The 20062-nt window shown below is 50.2% G+C and overlaps 9 protein-coding genes across 9 annotated transcripts; 6 read left to right on the top strand and 3 right to left on the bottom strand.

Annotated features, from left to right (window-relative positions):
• Positions 1–705: 705 nt before the first annotated feature.
• K460DRAFT_410032 (TPR-like protein) lies at positions 706–3893 on the top strand (the record flags this gene model as incomplete). The annotated part of the gene is made up of 3 exons (XM_040937323.1): positions 706–1147; positions 1244–1385; positions 1484–3893. The coding sequence occupies 3 exons, from the start codon at positions 706–708 to the stop codon at positions 3891–3893; spliced, it is 2994 nt and encodes a 997-aa protein (XP_040785197.1).
• A 1054-nt stretch (positions 3894–4947) lies between these two features.
• Positions 4948–5262, top strand: K460DRAFT_359205 (uncharacterized protein; the record flags this gene model as incomplete). Its single annotated transcript, XM_040932182.1, has 1 exon — positions 4948–5262. One exon carries the CDS (start codon positions 4948–4950, stop codon positions 5260–5262), a length of 315 nt encoding a protein of 104 aa, XP_040785196.1.
• Positions 5263–5480: 218 nt separating this feature from the next.
• K460DRAFT_370596 (snare-like protein) lies at positions 5481–6599 on the bottom strand. The gene is made up of 5 exons (XM_040934196.1): positions 6471–6599; positions 6322–6417; positions 6105–6174; positions 5667–6046; positions 5481–5611 (listed from the first exon to the last, which is right to left on the bottom strand). The coding sequence occupies exons 1-5, from the start codon at positions 6489–6491 to the stop codon at positions 5576–5578; spliced, it is 603 nt and encodes a 200-aa protein (XP_040785195.1). The 5' UTR covers positions 6492–6599; the 3' UTR covers positions 5481–5575.
• A 140-nt stretch (positions 6600–6739) lies between these two features.
• K460DRAFT_320877 (Sec63-domain-containing protein) lies at positions 6740–13328 on the top strand. The gene is made up of 2 exons (XM_040930457.1): positions 6740–7193; positions 7245–13328. The coding sequence occupies exons 1-2, from the start codon at positions 6818–6820 to the stop codon at positions 12842–12844; spliced, it is 5976 nt and encodes a 1991-aa protein (XP_040785194.1). The 5' UTR covers positions 6740–6817; the 3' UTR covers positions 12845–13328.
• K460DRAFT_410028 (uncharacterized protein) lies at positions 12960–13661 on the bottom strand (the record flags this gene model as incomplete). The annotated part of the gene is made up of 1 exon (XM_040937322.1): positions 12960–13661. One exon carries the CDS (start codon positions 13659–13661, stop codon positions 12960–12962), a length of 702 nt encoding a protein of 233 aa, XP_040785193.1.
• A 583-nt stretch (positions 13662–14244) lies between these two features.
• Positions 14245–15318, bottom strand: K460DRAFT_359202 (uncharacterized protein; the record flags this gene model as incomplete). Its single annotated transcript, XM_040932181.1, has 1 exon — positions 14245–15318. The coding sequence occupies one exon, from the start codon at positions 15316–15318 to the stop codon at positions 14245–14247; it is 1074 nt and encodes a 357-aa protein (XP_040785192.1).
• A 1377-nt stretch (positions 15319–16695) lies between these two features.
• Positions 16696–17962, top strand: K460DRAFT_410026 (kinase-like protein; the record flags this gene model as incomplete). The annotated part of the gene is made up of 2 exons (XM_040937321.1): positions 16696–17233; positions 17289–17962. 2 exons carry the CDS (start codon positions 16696–16698, stop codon positions 17960–17962), a joined length of 1212 nt encoding a protein of 403 aa, XP_040785191.1.
• Positions 17963–18036: 74 nt separating this feature from the next.
• On the top strand, positions 18037–19200 carry K460DRAFT_389224 (uncharacterized protein; the record flags this gene model as incomplete). Its single annotated transcript, XM_040935732.1, has 1 exon — positions 18037–19200. The coding sequence occupies one exon, from the start codon at positions 18037–18039 to the stop codon at positions 19198–19200; it is 1164 nt and encodes a 387-aa protein (XP_040785190.1).
• Positions 19201–19213: 13 nt separating this feature from the next.
• K460DRAFT_370593 (uncharacterized protein) lies at positions 19214–19623 on the top strand. Its single transcript, XM_040934195.1, has one exon. The coding sequence runs from the start codon at positions 19305–19307 to the stop codon at positions 19488–19490; it is 186 nt and encodes a 61-aa protein (XP_040785189.1). The 5' UTR covers positions 19214–19304; the 3' UTR covers positions 19491–19623.
• The last annotated feature ends 439 nt before the right edge of the window (positions 19624–20062 follow it).

Below are 20062 nucleotides of genomic sequence, written 5' to 3'. Positions count from 1 at the left end.
GGTTGTTTTCTCTACTGTGCATCCGGATCGTTTGCTCAACCTCTAATTCAAATGCAAAGCTCGTACTGCGCGTTTAGAACTGGCCCTGAACTTGGTTTAACAAAGACGCGCTTTGGGGAACGTTTTGTGCAATAGTGGGACACATGGCTGTAGTCTTTGGTGAGAATGTCCGACAAGGAACAATTATGATCTGCAATTGGACTTCCTAAAATAGTTGAAAATCTCCTTATTGCCGAGGCAATGGCTTTGGACAGCTTTTAGTTGCATCACTTTTAAGACTTACGTTATGGAAAGGTTGTTCTATTATTACTTTATAGAATCTCGATAGGGTGAACTTAGTTATCGCCATAATTCATAAACGACTTGAAAGAGGAATCTGAATCACCAGTCAATAGTAGTACAGCACCAGTACTGCCGACTGACGTGTCACTTTCCCCAGGAGCAGTGGACCCGGGCGTATCGCGCAAGATATTTTCACGCTTGTACGCGCCGACTGCGATTTGCTTTTCTCGCTTCCCTGCACACCACCCATGTCTCGTATCACGGCTTGCCTCAGCCTGGCTGCGCCGCACTCCTGCATCACACAGCCGCCAGCCCAAGTCGTGCTGAACACCCCGCCATGTCTATCTCGTCGCTGCCTACAGATTCCCCTTACTTATTACCATACTTCCTCCAGCTTAGACCTCCCGTTTCATCCGCAATGCCATGGCAGAACTCGCCGCCCTCGGTATTGCTGCCAGCGTACTCCAAATCATCGATGTTGGCGTCAGAGTTGTCGAACGTCTCAATGACAGCCGAAAAAATGGGACGACCCTTCCACACGCATTCAGGCATATCAATACCCGACTACCGGTGTTTATTGATGCGCTGAGGGAGACAAAATCAAGACTTGAGGATATGACAGACAGCGCAAGAAAGGCAATCAGGCCAGCAATTGAAGAATGTTTGATACAGATCCAGAAGCTCGAAGCAACACTCGATAAAGTTCTGCCAAGTGAAAATGAGTCTGGGGCAATGCGAGGCTGGAAAGCTGTAGTCAGTGTGAAGTATGATAATGATGTCAAAGAAATGGACGAGGTCATCAGACATTACATGGAAGCGATGGCACAACACCGCCAATTATCTAGTTCTAATCACAATTCAGAAGGTAAGTGATGGCCAGATAGGAAAAGTATTTGGCCCCCCCCCCCAAATCTATTAGACCTTCCCCTCGAAAACCTTCGCGCTGACATATTTTCGCCAGGTCGAAGAGACCCACCAAAACCAAGCTCCACGTGTCCTTTCGAACAAGAACCTGACTTCATAGATCGTGACGTTATGGGCGAAGTGATGTTAAAATGTCAGCCTGGTACAAAGTTGGCGCTCATGGGCATTGGCGGCGTTGGGTATGTCCCTTTTTCCCTAAATTGAAGAGTAATGACAACAAAACAATATACCCATCTCTTGCTTTCTGGTAGATTAAAGCTAACTTCGAACGATCCAGCAAGTCTCGTTTGGCGATTGAGTATACTTATCGCATGCGGGAGGCTTTTCCCCAGATGTGGATATTCTGGGTATCCGCGAAAGACACAACCGCCATTGAACTGGATTTCAGAAGGATTGCAAAAGCCGTCCGCCTTCCAGGATGGGACGAGAAAAACACAGATATATTTACTTTGGTTCGTGACTGGCTCAAAGACGAGTCCAACGGGCCTTGGGTGATGGTCGTTGACAATTTAGACGATCCTGGCGTTCTCACTGCAACACCAGCGAAAGCCAATGCTTTTGTGGACATTGATGACAAAGCGCCTTTGCATCAGATTCGCGATTTCATAACAGTTTCACGAACCGGGTCGGTATTGGTCACCTCGAGGAACAGGGATGCGGCGCAAATGATCACCGGCAATTGCGCCTATCATATTGACGTCGAAGAGATGAACGAAGGGGAAGCATTGGCCTTGTTGGGGAGCAAACTCAACAGCAAGGTTCTCTACATCGATACCGATGCCGCCGAGCTTGTCAAAGCTGTCGACTATATGCCCCTCGCAATTTCACAAATTGCTACCAACATCAATATCAACTACCCACGTCTTACTATCGTCAGAGCCACTGAAAAACTCCTCAGTCCAAACGAAGATACCATTCAACTCCTAGAAACAAGTATGCATGAAGCAAGTAGGGATACTCAACGAACCAATTCCATCGTTAAAACATGGCATTTGTCCTTCCAGTATATTCGCGAAACGAATCCCTCAGCTGCCAGGCTTCTCTCGCTGATGTGTTTGTTCGATCGGCGTGGAATTCCGGACGTACTTCTCTCCGGTCAATACGGGGAAGAAACAACCGCTGTCATAGCCCCACTAGAACCCCGCATTACTTGGTGGAAGCGGTTCCGGCGACGGCCCTTGCGATTGAAACGACGCAAGCGCTCCGTAGAAGATAAGACAGCAGTACAAGATATAAAGAGCACTTTTGACGATGACTGGAGAGTGCTGACGGACTTCGCGTTGATCAAAACGAACGTTGATGGGCGAGAATTTAACATGCATCGACTTGTGCAGCACACAACTATGAGATGGCTTGAGATGAACGGAGAACTAAAGTCTTGGATGAGAAGATACATTGCGATCATGGGGAAATGCTTCCCGTCGAAGCCGGAGTATGATAATTTGACCCTCAGTGTCTACCTCTCCCCGCATGCTCAGCAAGCAGCAGCATACAAGCCGACCAACGAAGAAGCACTGCTTACATGGGCGCCACTCATCTCCAGTGTTGCAGCGCACGCGAGCTATATGAGCAATTACGCGTTAGCGGAATCCCTGAGTCGTGCCGTCTTCGAGTTGTACAAGGCTACACTTGGGAATGAAAATGAGCACACGCTCAGGAGTGCTCAGCAGCTTGCCGATGCTCTTCATCCTAGGAATCATAACGAAGAGGCTGAGAAGATTTACAGATGGACTTTGAGTGGGAGACAGAAATTACTGGGTCAAGAGCACAAAGATACATTGCACACACTGAGTTGCATCGGAGACTTATTGCATAAACGTGGAAAGATGGAGGAAGGTGACGCAGTTTTCAAAAAGCATCGAGAAGCAAAAGAGAAGATGTTAGGTTTTGAGCATCCTTCGGTGCAGCGTAGTCTTCACTTCGCTGGACTTAATTTCTTCCTCCGTGGCATGTTCGCAGAGGCAGAAGACATACAACGACGTACTTGTACGCATGCTATAGCTACATCTGGTGTAGGTAGCGACGAAGCGTTGAGCCTCATGAGTATGCTTGCTGCTACGCTGAATATGCAAGAGAAATATGACGAGGCCGAGTCGCTGTATCGCAGAATCCTCAGATTAGAACTTCAGAACAACGACGGGAAGGAGGGCTTATCGTTTTTCAATGGCATAATTAACCTGGGCAATATGATGGAATTCCAACAGCGTTACGGGGAAGCAGAGCACCAGTATCGACAGGCTGTGGATGGCTTCAAAGACGTGTATTCACCTGAACATGCAGAAGTCCTGAAGACTCAGGAACGCCTTGCTCTACTATTATCTCAACAAAAGAAATTTGGAGAGGCCGAATCCCTAGCTAGGTATATTGTCGACACCAGGAGGCGAGTTCTCGGAATAGATGACTGCGATACTTTAGCTGGGCTTCATACGCTTGCTAAGATTCTAGATGTGCAAGGGAAACATCGAGACGCGGTTCCCCTCTTTGATCAGGCGTATATAGGAACGAAGAGCCTGTATGGTACCGATCATCCTGTTACGATCGAGTTCATGAACGATTTCAACCAAGCGAAGAACAAACAGCTAGAATGGGTGCAAGAAGAGACCGATATCGGGCTGATCAAGGAAGTTTGCGGGCATTTTCAAGAGCCGCCTTTAGCTAATTTGCCACCACAAGCTATCGTGGTCTGAGCTAGGCAGTAGAGTGAGAGGGCTTGATCGCAGTGTATTCGTATCTGATTTAGAGCACCGCAACAAATTTATTCATTAGAAAGAACACAAGTGCCGGTACCTGAACAAATATACCAAAAGACCGTGTGCAGTGCTGATAAGGGAAAGTGCTCTCTACTTCGAGGTTGTTGGCGAAGGTAGAAATTGACATCGCAGCGATTGGACATTCACTCTGATCAAAGGTATGATATCCACGATTCGGTCTACTTTACTGAACTATGAACAAACGAACCATAATCTTAAATTCTGTGCCTTCAACCCCAGGTTAATCAATTCCGCCGCAGCCGATCCTGTCAGGCCTCACAGGCAGCGCGATCATGTCTAAAGCCTACGATCTCCTCCCCCCGTAATTTACAACATTACAAGCGTTGGCGGCTCATCCAGTTCGATAAGTTTGAGCAAGAAGACGACCCGTTACTGCCCACCGCATAGGAATACGATGATTTTTAAGAGTGGAAAGCGGAGCAGCAAGGGCGACGTCAGCTGGACAAACTCATCGATTATGATAGCCAGCGAGCGTCCGTATACTATTCTATTGCGGGAAGCGATCGTGATCCCGCACATGGTGGCTTTATGCTGGGGGAGAAGTGCGGCCACCCGTTACATTCTAGACATGGAAACTTACCAGCTCCTACGCCGGGATGTAGCGCAAGTAATAGGGAGAAGCGCAAGGACCAAGGTCCTGTTCAGAGGTGCGCAGTATGCGTTTTTCGGATGCATCGGAGACTAGTCGAAGAACTAGTCTCCGAGCAAGCCAGAAGACCCCCAGCATCGAGCGGGTGCATATTATGAGCGCCACTCCACGGTCTACGACCCATACTCACCGCACGCCTGCCCTAACAATGACGGCTAGGGAGATAGCTCGTACAAAAACAGTTGGCAGTTCAACGTTCGCCAGTGTCGCCTCCTCCTTTGCGACCCTAACCCTTCGCTGCCGGATGTAAAGTATCGTGAACTAATTACAGACTTATTCGAGGTCTGTCTTCTGGAAGGCGTCAAGGTGTGGTTTGGCAGCATGGCTAATCCTGGCTGTGTACAAGAACGGACCTCCAGTCTGACAGCCACGACTGATATATTTGTGATGTGGAAGAGCGATCCATACACTAGCAGCGATGACGGTTTCAACAATTGGGACAAGATCGTAACGCTAGTCGTGTCAAATCTAGAGGCACACGCGCTCGACATTGGGGACCTTACTGATGAAGATATGGCGGACCATGATCTACCTCAACAGTACGAGTCGCATCCCATGGAGGAAGATGAACAAAACTACTCCTCCCAGGTTTCATTAGCGTCGGATGATGAGTTTATGGAGGAGACCGATGGTTAGACTGGTGCTGCGGATCTCGAGGGCGATAATGACAGTAGCCTCGCCGACGTGGAGGCCGTACGACTCAAAGTGCTGTGCTGGGAAAAGGTGGAGAGATGGAGGGTGATGGGCTTGCTAAAGAGGCAGAGAAGTGTATTTGTAGCGTCCTAGTCTGGAAAAAGTGTTGCAGCAAAGAATGCAGCCGTTAGCACCATAGACATTGCGAGGAAAGAAATCGATCGATCGGTAACAGGGTATAACATTGCGTGACTTAGTCGGACTATTGAATTGTGATCTCGGCATCGAACGAGACTGGAAAGCTGCCAAAACATATCTACATGACTGTACAGCACGAGTTCTGCTTCTTGGCCTATCCTATACGTTAGTTATATTTCCTTTACAGTAGCCCAGCTTCTAAAACTTACCTGAGTGTAGAACATCTTGCTTTGCGCACTCAGCCCATCACTCTTCGCAACCAAGTTATCAATCTTCTCCCCTCGCTCCAGCACGCTCTCAATCGTCTTGTGCAGCACAATCTTAGTCTCATCCAACTCCTTCTGAATCTTCATGATGTTGTCCGCTTGCTGAGGGTCCTGATATTTGACGATATAGTCTTTAAGTTCGGGGAAGGAAAGCTTTGAGGTATCTGTCGTGGCGCTTGCGTACGCTGTGCGTGGGTATTTGGAGGTAAATTCATCAACGATTTTCGAGAGCAGTTGGTGGGCTACAATGGATGGGTATTCTTGATCGGAGATTATGATGCCGCATACGCCTTCTGTACGGGCGTAGGCGTGGAATACATATTCTGCAAACATTGTTAGATGTGATAGCAGAGCTGTAGGAGCGTATACGATGTTTCTTACGATCTTGCTCGACATCCTGTCTCTGTCCGGGTCGCGTGCGCTCAGCCACTGTTTGGGCAAATACAGATGTCTGCGCCGGTTATCAGTACACCTTCTCAACATCTGCTCGTCGTGCAGGCACAAGATATACGCCAGCTCGCGTAGCCCATCACTTCCTAGCGTCCGTCTATAACAAGAATGGTGGCAACAGATGCGGCGGTGGAAGAGGGTAACGCACGAATTCGCTGATGCTACCACGCGTAAAGCGACTATAACTCGTGAGTTCGCGCTCGAGCGAAAGTTCGACCGCGGGCTTGCTATCGTTTTTCAGAACCTACGGATCATTATTAGCCACTTGAGCTGCTAACTGGCGGTGAGGGCGCTTACACCGATGTATACGATTTTCATAGCGACGGCGGGTCTAACAAAACTCCAAGGTGAGAGAGGGAGAGAAATGGAAACGTGTATGTGTCGGGTTCGTGAAGTTTTGATTCTAGGAAAGCGGTGCCTGGAGAGAGATCCACGATAACGCATCACACGTCCGGTCCAGTGCCAGCGGGATGTGGCGCTGCATGCTGACGTAATAAGGCTAATCGCGGGGGTGGGGAAACTCTAACCGAGCAGGCACCCATCATCGCTTCGACCAAGCTGTGAATCCCAGGCAAACAGGGCCTTGCTTGAGTGGAAGACTACGCCACTCACGGTGAGACCGTAATACTTACACGTCCTGAAACATGTCGTCTTGTGTCGCGGACGCCCACTCCCAATGGCTCGAGCAGCTCGCTGCTATGCGGCAGGCGATTGCAGAGCTGAATCTTCCCGCTGATGCTCCGAAGGCACCAGCATATGGCGACGACCTCGACTTCGACGACGACGACTTCTCTGCAACCGCCAGTGGCGAAGACATCTGGGACATCATCAGCGATGAGTACGAGGACGAGTACAGCAGCGATCACCTTGATCAATATCCCGATAGCCAGACGGGTAATAGTCTTTACGGCCAGCAATGGCTCACAGGAAAGTGTGCCGATGTTGCCTGGAGGAGCTCTGGCTTGGATGCTGGAGCGCTGAAGGAGCAAATCTCAGCGATCCTTGCCAGCGATAGCAAAAGTGAGTTTCGTGTATTCTCTCACTGAGAGCATGGTCTCTAACAAGAAACAGATGAAGAATTGCAAATGATTCTAGCAGAGATCGTGGGATATGGAGAGTTAGATCTGGTGGCCGACCTCATTTCCCATCGACAGGACATCACGCGGTCCCTGCATGCACCAGCCGCGGCCCAAAAGAATGGTATTGTGGGCCGCCTACAGACCAGAGCTGAGCGCGAGGAAGCTATTCGTAAGCAAGACTGGGAGCACAAGACCGCCTCTCTGGCGCCCGCAATGGATCGCAAAGGCCCACAGTATCCGCATGTGTACCGTGCCCACGAAGCTGGTAACAAGCTCTCCGCTTACGGTAAGAAGTATGCGTTGCCTCCCGACACCAAGCATGAAGACAACAATCTATATGAAGAATACGAGATTCCTGCAGTTGCCGTTGGTACCGTTGGTGTCGGCCGCAGGTTACTCGAGATCCATGAACTGGATGGCCTTTGCCAACGCACTTTCAAAGGCTACAAATCGCTTAATCGCATGCAAAGCTTAGTCTACCCGGTTGCATACAAGACAAGCGAGAACATGCTAATCTGCGCGCCCACTGGTGCTGGTAAGACAGACGCTGCTATGCTCACGATCCTCAACACTGTGGCGAAGAATGTCGTACCAAACCCAATGGAGGAACCAGATGCTACTGATTTTACAGTCATGACTGAAGATTTCAAGATCATATACGTCGCTCCCATGAAAGCACTTGCTGCTGAGGTTACTGAGAAGCTCGGGAAACGTCTAGCATGGCTAGGGATTAAGGCCCGCGAACTCACTGGCGACATGCACCTCACCAAGGCTGAGATCTTGGATACACAAGTCATCGTCACCACACCAGAAAAATGGGATGTTGTCACAAGGAAAAGCACAGGAGACACTGAGCTTGTGCAGAAAGTACGATTGCTCATTATCGATGAGGTACATATGCTCCATGACGAACGTGGAGCTGTCCTAGAAAGCTTGGTGGCGAGGACTCAGCGACAGGTCGAAAGCACGCAGTCACTTATCCGAATTGTTGGTCTCTCTGCCACCCTCCCCAACTACGTCGATGTAGCCGACTTCCTCCGAGTGAACAAGATGGCTGGTCTGTTCTACTTCGATGCGTCATTCCGCCCTGTTCCATTGGAGCAACACTTCATTGGTGCCAAAGGAAAGCCCGGTTCAGCGAAGTCTCGGGAGAACGTAGAAAGAGTAGCCTTCGACAAAGTCGTCGAGATGCTCAAGCTCGGACACCAAATCATGGTCTTTGTGCACTCCAGGAAAGACACTGTCAAGACGGCCCGAAGACTATACGATATGGCTATGGAAGAGCAATGTACAGATCTATTCGACCCAACTGATCATCCTCGATATGAGTTTGCTGTACGCGACATGAAGCAATCGAAGGGACGAGAGCTGCGCGAGCTACTTGGCAAGGGTATGGGCACGCATCATGCAGGAATGCCCCGTTCCGACCGGAATCTGATTGAGCGTCTCTTCGCAGAGGGTGTCCTCAGAGTGCTTTGCTGTACAGCGACTCTTGCTTGGGGTGTTAACTTACCTGCAGCAGCCGTTCTCATCAAGGGTACACAGGTCTATAACGCACAGGAAGGTAAATTCACGGATCTTGGCATCCTCGACGTCTTGCAGATCTTTGGCCGTGCTGGTCGACCTCAGTTTCAAGATACCGGAATTGGTTTTATCTGCACAACACATGATAGACTCGACCATTATATGCGAGCAGTGACTGAGCAGCAACCAATTGAGTCTAGGTTCTCGTCAAAGCTCATAGACAATCTCAATGCCGAGATCTCTTTGGGGACGGTCACTACAGTATCAGAAGCTGTGACATGGCTCGGATACTCGTACTTATTTGTTCGGATGCAAAAGAGCCCTCTGGTATATGGCATCGAATGGGCGGAGATTCGTGATGATCCGCAGCTCGTCCAAAGGCGCCGCAAGCTCATTATCGACGCAGCTCGAATCTTACAGAAGAGCCAGATGATCATATTCAACGAAATCACAGAGGATCTCCGGGCCAAGGACGTCGGTCGCATCTCAAGTCAGTTCTACGTCCAACAGTCGAGTATCGAAATTTTCAACACCATGATGCGACCTCGCAGCACGGACGCCGATGCTTTGGCTATGATCAGTATGAGTGGTGAGTTTGATCAGATACAGTCGCGCGAAACGGAAGAGAAAGAGCTTTCAGCACTGAAAGAAGAGGGTTACGTCATTACTGAGGTCAAGGGCGGGTATGCTACATCCTCTGGCAAAACGAACTATCTTCTACAGGCCCACATCTCTAGAGCAAGGTTAGATGATTTCACACTCGTCTCCGATACCAACTACATCACCCAGAATGCCGCACGTATTGCGCGCGCGTTGTTCATGATCGCGCTCAATCGGCGCTGGGGATATCAATGCCTCGTGCTTCTTAGCCTCTGCCAGTCGATCGAACATCGATGCTGGTCTATAGAGCATCCACTACACCAGTTCGATCTTCCGCAGCCGGTTCTACGTGCGCTCGACCAAAGATTTCCTTCCATAGAGACACTGCGGGACATGGACTCGGGTGAGATTGGAGACATGGTGCATAACAAGAAGATGGGAGGTGTGATCTCGAAGCTCATGAATAACTTCCCTACGCTGGCTATTGAGTCTGAGATCGCTCCACTGAACCGAGACGTACTCCGCATTCATCTTTGGCTCACACCCGAGTTCGTGTGGAACGACCGACATCATGGAACCTCCGAGTCTTTCTGGATTTGGGTGGAGAACTCCGAGACTTCGGAGATTTACCACCACGAATACTTCATACTATCGCGAAGGAAACTCTATGATGACCACGAGCTCAACTTCACCATTCCACTCTCAGATCCTCTGCCTACGCAGGTTTATGTCCGAGCAGTGTCCGATCGATGGCTCGGCGCAGAAACTGTGCATCCGATCTCGTTCCAGCATCTCATTCGACCAGACACAGAGAGCGTTTATACCGATCTTCTTAACCTCCAACCATTGCCGATCTCAGCGTTGAAAAACCCTCTGTTGGAGGAGGTGTACGCCCAGCGCTTCCAGTACTTCAATCCGATGCAATCGCAAATCTTCCACTGCTTGTACCATACCCCAGCCAATGTCTTGCTTGGGTCACCTACAGGTAGTGGCAAGACTGTTGCAGCTGAACTTGCGATGTGGTGGGCCTTCCGCGAGAAGCCGGGTTCGAAGGTCGTGTACATTGCTCCCATGAAGGCGCTTGTTCGGGAGCGAGTGAAGGATTGGGGCAAGCGACTTGCTGGACCCATGGGCTTGAAGCTCGTTGAGCTGACCGGTGACAATACTCCGGATACGCGCACCATTCGAGACGCTGATATCATCATCACAACACCCGAGAAATGGGATGGCATCAGTCGTAGTTGGCAGACTCGTGGATATGTCCGTCAAGTCAGCTTAGTCATCATCGATGAGATTCATCTGTTGGGCGGCGATCGTGGCCCGATTCTGGAGATCATCGTCTCGCGTATGAACTACATTGCTTCGCAGAAGAAGGACGGCTCCATCCGGCTACTCGGTATGTCAACGGCTTGTGCCAACGCTTCAGATCTTGGAAATTGGCTTGGTGTCAAAGAAGGCCTGTTCAATTTCCGTCATTCGGTCCGTCCTGTGCCACTGGAAATATTTATCGATGGCTTCCCCGAGCAGCGAGGATTCTGTCCACTCATGCAATCGATGAATCGTCCCACTTTTCTTGCAATTAAAGCCCACTCACCAGAAAAGCCCGTCATTGTATTCGTAGCGTCACGACGACAGACTCGCCTTACCGCTCGCGACTTGATTAACTTCTGTGGCATGGAAGACAACCCAAGGCGCTTCTTACACATGTCCGAGGATGATCTTGCGCTCAACCTCGATCGAGTAAAGGATGATGCACTGCGAGAGGCTCTGAGCTTCGGTATCGGTCTTCACCATGCCGGTCTTGTTGAGACCGATCGGTCCCTTTCAGAAGAACTTTTTGCAAACAATAAGATCCAGATCCTGGTGGCCACTAGCACGCTCGCTTGGGGAGTAAATCTACCAGCTCACCTTGTTGTTGTCAAAGGCACACAATTTTTCGACGCAAAGACTGAAGGTTACAAAGATATGGATTTGACGGATGTGTTGCAGATGTTAGGTCGAGCTGGTCGCCCGCAATTTGACTCTTCAGGTATCGCCCGTATCTTCACGCAGGATGCAAAGAAAGAATTCTACAAACACTTTTTGCACACCGGCTTCCCAGTCGAATCTTCGCTACACAAGGTACTGGACAATCATTTGGGTGCTGAAATCTCCTCTGGCACCATCGCAACAAAGCAGGATGCACTCGATTACCTGACATGGACCTTCTTCTTCCGCCGTCTGCACAAAAACCCATCCTTCTATGGCCTCGAGATTTCGGCTGAGGAACACAACACTATAGCTGCGCAAACTATGGCGAACGACTATATGGTTGAACTAGTGGAAACCTCGCTCAAGGAACTCAACGACTCATCCTGCGCCGCAGTTGAACCTACAGGCGAGGTCAATCCCACCCCTCTTGGCAAGATCATGAGCTATTACTACCTCAGCCACAAGACCGTTCGCTACCTAGTGAAGAATGTGAAGCGTGATGCGAATTTCTCGGATGTCTTATCGTGGGTCTCGCACGCAACCGAATACGACGAGCTTCCCGTCCGCCATAACGAAGACCTCATCAACGCCGAACTATCAAAAGCATTGCCACTGAAAGCTGATGACTTTGGTCTGCCGATGTGGGATCCTCACGTTAAGTCCTTTTTGCTCCTACAAGCACACTTTTCGCGCATTGACCTGCCAATCTCCGATTATGTGGGAGATCTTAATTCGGTGCTCGACCAAAGCATTCGTATTGTACAAGCTTCAATTGATGTCCTAACTGAGCTTGGATACCTTTCATCATGCGAAATGATGATCACGCTCCTACAGGCGATCAAGTCAGCACGTTGGCCTACCGATGGTCCACTGTCTATCTTCGCAGGTGTAGACGTCGACAAAGAGAAGAAACGTCTCGACCACCCGAAAGCCAGCCCTACAAGTCTCATCGAAACTATCAACACACCTCCAGCCGCGCTGGAAAGGGCGGCGAAGCTCGTGGGTGTTACGCCTATAGCTATCAAGCGCTTCCTCGAACCAATTTCTCGTCTGCCCATCCTAAAACTCGTTTTAGGAACCGTCAACGCTATTTCTCTTTCGGTCAGTCTCACGCGACAGAACCCTGCAAGAATGCAGAATGGTGGAATACGCATTTTCGCACCGCGCTATCCCAAGCCTCAAACCGAAGGCTTTTTTGTCATCATTTCATACTCCAACACAGATGAGATTATCGCACTGAAGCGCGTTGGCTGGTATGACTCAACGAGAGGCGGTACTGGCGGGCGAAGTGGGCGCGGCGGAAGTCACGCTGGGAGTGACAATTCAAGGCTTCAAGCCTCGACGAAGATCACTTTGCCACCCATGGCGCAGGGTAAGAAAATAGATGTTAGCGTGCTGAGTGATGCATATGCGGGGATGAAGTGGAAGATTGAAGGAGTGGAAGTGCCAGAGGCGCCCAGAGTTGAGGATGCTGGGAAGGGAAAGCAGAAAGAATGATGATCTGTGGATAAAGGTAGTAAGAGGAAACAAAGAAATCAAAACTTTTAGGTCTGACTCCTAGAACAAACATCATAAACTAGCACAAATTGTGCATAATGGAGGCAAGATCGAGTTACTCGCGCAATCTTAGCAAGTCACACAAGTAATCCTGCGTATCGGCATGCCCTTCGCCCAAAACTTGGCTCGCACCTTCATACGCTCTCTCATAACATCCCAGCGCCTCCTCATAGCTCCCCTTCTTCTCTACAATACTACCCACCAACCAAACACATTCCAATGTCTGGTAATGCCTCCCTCCTAATATCCTCTCTCTATGTCCCAACACGCGTCTAGCCAGCCTCTCCGCCTCCTTGACTTTCTCCTCTCGATCCTGCTTATACAACACAGCAGCAAGCTCAACCCAGGACTGCATGACATTCTCTCCACTCACCCCTTCTCTTTCTATCCAGTACCCCACAGCTCGTCGCCACAGCGCCTCCGCCTCTTCGTATTTCCCCACCGGTAACGTGCCCAGCACGCGTGCGAGATTCATCACACTCGCATTGATCATTGAATTGCCGGGTGGTAGCGTGCGTTCTTTTTCTGCAAGTGCGGCGCGCAGGTAGGGTTCCGCTTGTGCATTGCGGTCCAGGCAATTGAGTTGGAGACCGAGTAGGTCTAGTGCTCGGCACCAGTCCGAGTCGAAGGTTGTGGTGGCATGCAGTGTGTGTGCGAGACGCCAGATTCTATAGGCCGCTGGAAACAGGTTGTGGCGGAATAGAGAGAGGCCTTGGTCGTTAAGACGAGATTGAAAGTTAGCCCGTGTGTTAGACATTTCTTGAGTGATAATAGTGCTAGGAATCGTGGGGATATAGATGATAACTGAAGCATTGAAGAGACCTGGCGCTGGTGCGTGGTATATATGATGGAACCACTCATATGTGATCCTTTGTCATATCACAATGTCCTTGTTAATTACAATAAGCGCTGTCATAATACAATGTCTTTGTCATTGATGTTCTAGTCATACAGTATGAATGGCTCTCTTGACACACTCACACAATACCAGTGACTCGTTCTTTGACGATTCCTTTTGAAAGCCGTGAGTAAAACTAGCTCTCACCTTCCTCATTCCTGCTTCCTCCTTCCTCGGCCTTCCGTATATACGCGAGCCGTTAAAGCTGTCAGTGATGCCATCTCTTGGTAAACTTCCACTTCAGGAAGATACTATCCACATCCACGGTGCTGATTTTCGCACATGTCTTTGCCTCTTATCTCCGCTCTTATCTTCGTTCTAAAGATCATCATCGAGACCTTCAATGGCTGGTCGTGTGCCTCGTGCGCTGCAATGTAGCTTGATCTAATGTGCTTCCTATGTGACCATGGTTTTGATTCAATCCATTACTGTCACTAATTACTCAGTCGTCAGCAAAGACGACGAAACTTGCTTCTTCCTCAATTTCAAAGTAGATGTGGTCTCCTTCGCCCACTTCGTCGCCAGGGTCCGAGCTGTCGTCTTCGGGGTCGATGTCTTCCCAGTCACTATCGTCATCATCCTCTTCGAGCTCTTCGACTTGGTTATCTGTTCGTGGTGGTTCTTGGACCTCTGGTGATGGATCTTCCCTTATTGGCTCCGAAGTCGCTCCAAAGTGGTATGCCACTCCCTGGGAGTAGTCTTCCGAGTCTTCGGAGATGGCCCCTTCCTCATCCTCTTGCTGTTCAACTAACGCGTATTTGCCGGGCTCGTAGCGCGGCGACCGCTTCCAGTAGTACGCTTGCGGACGTCCTAGCTCAAACCTGGTATCTGCCGTAAACCCCACCTTCCTTGCTTTCTTCGCGACGGGTTTGACATTTCGCAAGCCAAAGGTCTCGAACCAGTACAGCTCGAGCGCCTTGGTGGCTGTTTGTATGGAATCGAACTTTGGCTCCGGATGTGCTGCTAACCACTCGGCCTCTTGCTCGGCCAACATTTCGAGCTCCGATAGCTCCTTCAGTGTATATATCTTTTCCCGACTCCAGGCGCTGTATACGGTGTCTTGGTGTTGAGACGTAGTAAGCGTGCATGACGGTGCTCGACCGCCGGCGGCCTCGAGGGCTTGTGAGAGCACTTTCATGTAATTGATATGCACATCGATAGTGCAGACAGGACATCGCGACCGTATTTTTTCCGCTGTTACCGGATGCATTGGGTGGCGGCAGATTGCTGCAACTGGTGACTCAAGACTGGACGCAGACGGATCCAGGTCCATGGGCTTGATGTGATCGGAAATATCCTCGAAGGTGTCTGAGAAATAGCCCGAGTCCTGTCTCTTCAACCACTGTTGAAACTCTTCGTACTCCATTGCTGTTGGAATGTAGCCCTGCTCAGCGGGTGTGAGGGATGTGTAGAGATGCTGCCATCGCCGATAATGCTTCAGCTCGCGCGGAGAGAGGATAATGTTTGCTGGTATCTTCTCCTGAGCTCTTGTTGTGGTATTTGGTATGGGTGACATGGCTGCGTCGTGGTGCTTTGTTCGTTGATGTAGCGTGCGATACGACTTGTGCTCGAGGTTACGATTGAGGGGAGGGCGACAATGCGTAAATGCGCTGTGCGCGGTCAATATGATGGAAAAACCTTGTCTCGCCCAGGCCTTCAGTGTTGATGCAGATAGCACGCTTTTGACGCGTTTGTCGTGTTGGGGGTGAGAGTGAGGAGCGTTCCGTAAGCCCGGCTTCTCCCCACGTTCACGCGTAGTAATGTCCTCCTAGTTGTATCTGTTACTGCGCGTTGTCCTTGCAGAAGGTGTTCCGTATTCCCAACACTATGTAGGCTAGTAGGAACTAGATCGTAGTCAAGTAGAGTGATTTTCCGAATGTCGCGTTCAAAGGCAGTGGCCGGCGCTGACGATGTTTCCCAACTTCTCGGCTTCTGGAAGGTCAAAGTACCAGGAACAGGCCATGACTTTGTTGCAAATAGAATCCATTCCTTGCTCTCTTCGAGATTCTGCCAAAGACCTTCAGTGGGCTATGTGCGCCCGATGCCGCTCACTTGTACCGGGCCTCGGATACTGATGGCCGGATGGCGGGGCAGGTGTTCCTGCTACGAATAGGTCGTGTGCGCGCGTTTGATGCCCACAGTTTGCTGTCGGCGGTGTCTCGGTTCGCGTATCCTGTAATGGTAGGTTTGTAGGTGGCGTGTAATCATGGGTGATTGAGTGTTGGAAGAACGCGGATCGATGGGTGCGGAAATTGGGTGCGTCATGCGATAAGGCCTGACTCATTTAGGAAGGCGCGTGGCTGATGCGCGTGGCGTGACGTGGCGGTGCAACAGAATGTGAGGTAACCTCAAATACTCATGAACAAACCCCGAAAGCAGGACGCAGCAAATTAATCGATCTACTGCCAGGCTGAAATATCCTCGGAATCTGAAACGTCAGCTATTGTAAGATCTCCACCCTTTGGCCGTCTCCCAGTTCAATCAGTTTAGCTTCATCGCCTGAGCTACTCCGGTATTAAGCAAGAAACTCGCTGAATTCGCCAACGCAGTAACAACGAACATCTAAACACGCGTCAGTCACTCCATGTATCCTTGAATAACGGTACAGTCTCTTTTCTCGCAGATGCATAGCGCCTTATGCTTCTGGCGAGTAGGCCAGCGGCTAATTTATTGGGCGGCTATTTTTTATGGGTGGTTGTATGTTCATGGGCAGTAAAGCCAGAGGAAGGCATGGTGGCTGTTGAGTTTGAAGCGGCGGACTACCCGCCCGCAGCAGCGGCCTGCGCTTTGCGCTCTGTCGCATTTTTTGATCGAATTCGGCAGCTACAAACCCCCCAACCCCCAGGCCTCAAAGAATTCTCACTATCTTGGACTGTGCTATTATCGCTCAACTATGACTCCTCGAGGCACTGAAGACTCGCAAACGGGGTTGCCGCCGCCGCCACCATCATCATCATCACAACGGATCGTTTTCCAAATGCCAGTCTTCCAGAACGTCGAGGACGTGTATATGTACGGACCCGGTGGGTATCACCCTGTTGACCTCGGCGATGTGGTCGGACACAGCTTCAAAATCATACACAAACTCGGAAACGGAGGCTTCGCTCTCGTCTGGCTAGCTCGGGATCTCAACCAAGATCGATACGTTGCACTCAAAATTCTAAGATCAGATGCTTCAGATAATGAGGTCAAAATCCTGGAGCATCTAAAAATGGCTGCGGGAAAAACTCGAATCACTAACCTCCAGGAAACATTTACGATTCACGGACCCAACGGGTTCCATCAATGCCTAGTGCTAGACCTTGGTGGGCCAAGCCTCCGGCGTGTTACTTTGTACTGCAAACACCCACCACTTCCATTTCTCAAAGTTGCCGCTATGAAAATCGCAGAAGGAGTTGCTGCCCTTCACGAAGCCGGTGTATGCCATGGTGGTTAGTGCCTTCTCCCGAATCACTACAGAAGTCGCTCCCACTCACTCAAATGTAGACCTCACAGATTCCAATGTGCTTTTCGAAATTACAGGTCTCCAGGACTGGACGGAAGATGAGGTCCATCGTTACTTAGGACCACCTAAAACGGCCCCACTGCTATTCCTCGATGGAAAACCTGCACCAGTATTCGCCCCAACCCATGTCGTTGACGCGCTTGATTACTCTCATCTAAATACGGAACATTTGTCAAGTAATATTCTTATAACTGACTTCGGCGAGGCATTCTTTAAAGATAACGTGCCTAAGGGACTGGGAACCCCTGCGTCTTTCTCTGCTCCTGAGCTGCTTTTTGGATACCAACCGTCGTGTGCTGTAGATCTATGGGCTCTCGGTTGTCTTGTATTTCAGATCCACACGTTTCAAGTGCTCATACCCACAATCTTTAGTTCTGACCAGGAGGCACTAGCAATGGCCATTGAAACAGTTGGGGCTCTGCCAGAAGCATGGCAAGAGTCCTTCTTCAGCAGCTTGCATTTGCACATATTAAAAGTCTCCAAAAGAAGAATGCATTTAAATGTGTTCCAGGGTTCAAAAGGTGAAGATTCAAGGGAAGACATCATCACCGGGGCGGAACAGCCCCGCTACCTATCGATAAGATCGAGTCACCGCCCCGCCAAAATTTTGACATGTCTTTTCAACTATCCAACCCATGATTCTGCAATCATTTAAAAGCGTGTTTCAAGTGTGTCACCTACCCCAAGATCGAATATCTCTCTATCCCCACCCCCGATCTATACAAGAAAATGGCGAAACCAAAAGATATACGCGCTCTCATCGACCTGACGAAAACAACACAAACACTCCTAACCCACTACCAATCCTCGCTCGCGCCTTCGAAAGACAATACCTCCTCCGCCTCACAAACCTCAGAAACTGAACTGCCGAACCCCCTCGACGCCATCAAGGCGACGACTACGCTTCTGAAATCGCACACGACCACGCTCTCCCTCCTGCTCATCACACCACCCCTCACCCCCTCGGCGATAATAGCAAAGATTAGCGATGTGAGCTCCGGCGTGCTAGGCGGCATGGTTGCTGCTGCGTCTTACACACCGAAAGCGGGGCAGAAAGATGATGTTGGGAATACAATGCGGACTGAACTGCGCGCGCAGGTGCGGAGACTGCTAGGGACATGGGGGGATGTTCTTGCGTTGCTATTGCGCATGGCAGAGAGGAGGCAGACTGCACAGGGGGATGGAGCTGTCAAGGCCAAAGATAATGGCCCGACGGAGACGGAGAAACAGGATGTGCTATCTGCTACTGGTGTGCTTTGGGAAGCCTGCGATGTGCTGCTCAAGCTGTGCGCCGACGGGGTTGTAGGCCTAGTAGTCAAGAAGGCAGAACAGTTCAGAGCAGTGCTGCTAGATGCGGTTGAGGAGCTGAAAGAGTGGGGTGAAGACATTGACGATGACGACGACGACAAGGCAGAGGGCAGTGACGGGGACGACGAGGACGATGGGTTCGGAGATGAAGACGATATTTTTGGGGCCTCGAATAAGTTGGGCAAGGATGATACGGAGCTGAAAGAGCTACTGGATACGAGCGTCAAGAAGTTGAGAAAAGTGGGCATGCTGTACCAGGCTCTGATCAAGAGGAGGTTAAAGACGTTCCCGAGAGCATCTGCGGAGGCTACAACGGCGACTACCAACGGGACCGCTGGCGCAGCTTCGAGCCCTAGCAAGACGCTTGACGACCTCATAGCTCTTCTGAAGACGATACCAGAGACTGTCGACGACCTAGCGAGCGCATTCTACGATCTCGATGAAGACGAAGCGAAACAAACGCTAGCAAAGTGCTGTACTGAGGCAAAAAGTGCGGTTAAGCTTGTCAGACAGAATTGGTCTGGTGCAGATGACGAGTTCACTGTTTGGACTGGCAAATGGGTGGATGCACTTGATGCTGTCTGAGGACGACGAAGTCTTTTTAAGCATACCCCAAAGCCGACATTGCATTGGATAGCTGAAGAGCTCACCTATGAGGCGCTTCACACAAGCCCAGCAATACATATCCAATGTTTACAGAAACTGTGCAACCGCCCCAGATGTACTCGACTATATGGAGAGCGACAGAGCTAATTGTAGTGAAAGCAGCAGTATACACATCAGTAATAGTTACAGTGACACCAACCCAGTACACAGCATCCTTGGACAGCAAAAGTCAATGCATGTCTGACCCACCTGCTCACTCCTCATCCTAATCTTGATCCTTCTCCCGATTCGATCGCGATTCCGATCCCAAATCCGACGTGCCGGGTACGTTGATAACACAAAGGAATTATATCATGGGGTCGTGTCATGTCCTCTCCCACCCCTTGCGTAGATCAGGGGCACCTTACATGTCTCACAATTTTCTTTTTTCCCTTTTGCATATTGTTGCGGAGGAGCTGTGACGCTACAGGGCGGGCTAGATGAACGGTCAATGCGCGTGTGAGAAATAGAGTTGGGTGCCGTGCCACTGAGGGACGGGAACGGAGTAGAACAGACACGATTGACTTGTAACATATTTGCATTCAACACTACAGCGTCGTCAATCCAGATAGACAGATGACGACCATTTCCCAGCAGCGAAGGCTGAACTGGGCCGCAACCAACCAACCAGCCCCAAGATGATGAGCCGTGGTGACTACTTTGTTGTACACTCCACCTCCAATAAACATTCAAACAAAAAACCGACTCGTCCGTCCAGAGACTGAGTGTACTCGAACTTAATTGTGTGTCCATATCCTCCAGAACACCGTGTCCAGCCCGGTGTCGGGGGTCGCCAATCTAG

Source organism: Cucurbitaria berberidis (genome assembly GCF_010015615.1).
Source record: "Cucurbitaria berberidis CBS 394.84 unplaced genomic scaffold K460scaffold_5, whole genome shotgun sequence".
Lineage (NCBI taxonomy): Eukaryota > Fungi > Ascomycota > Dothideomycetes > Pleosporales > Cucurbitariaceae > Cucurbitaria > Cucurbitaria berberidis.
This window is presented reverse-complemented; position numbering and strand designations above follow the sequence as displayed.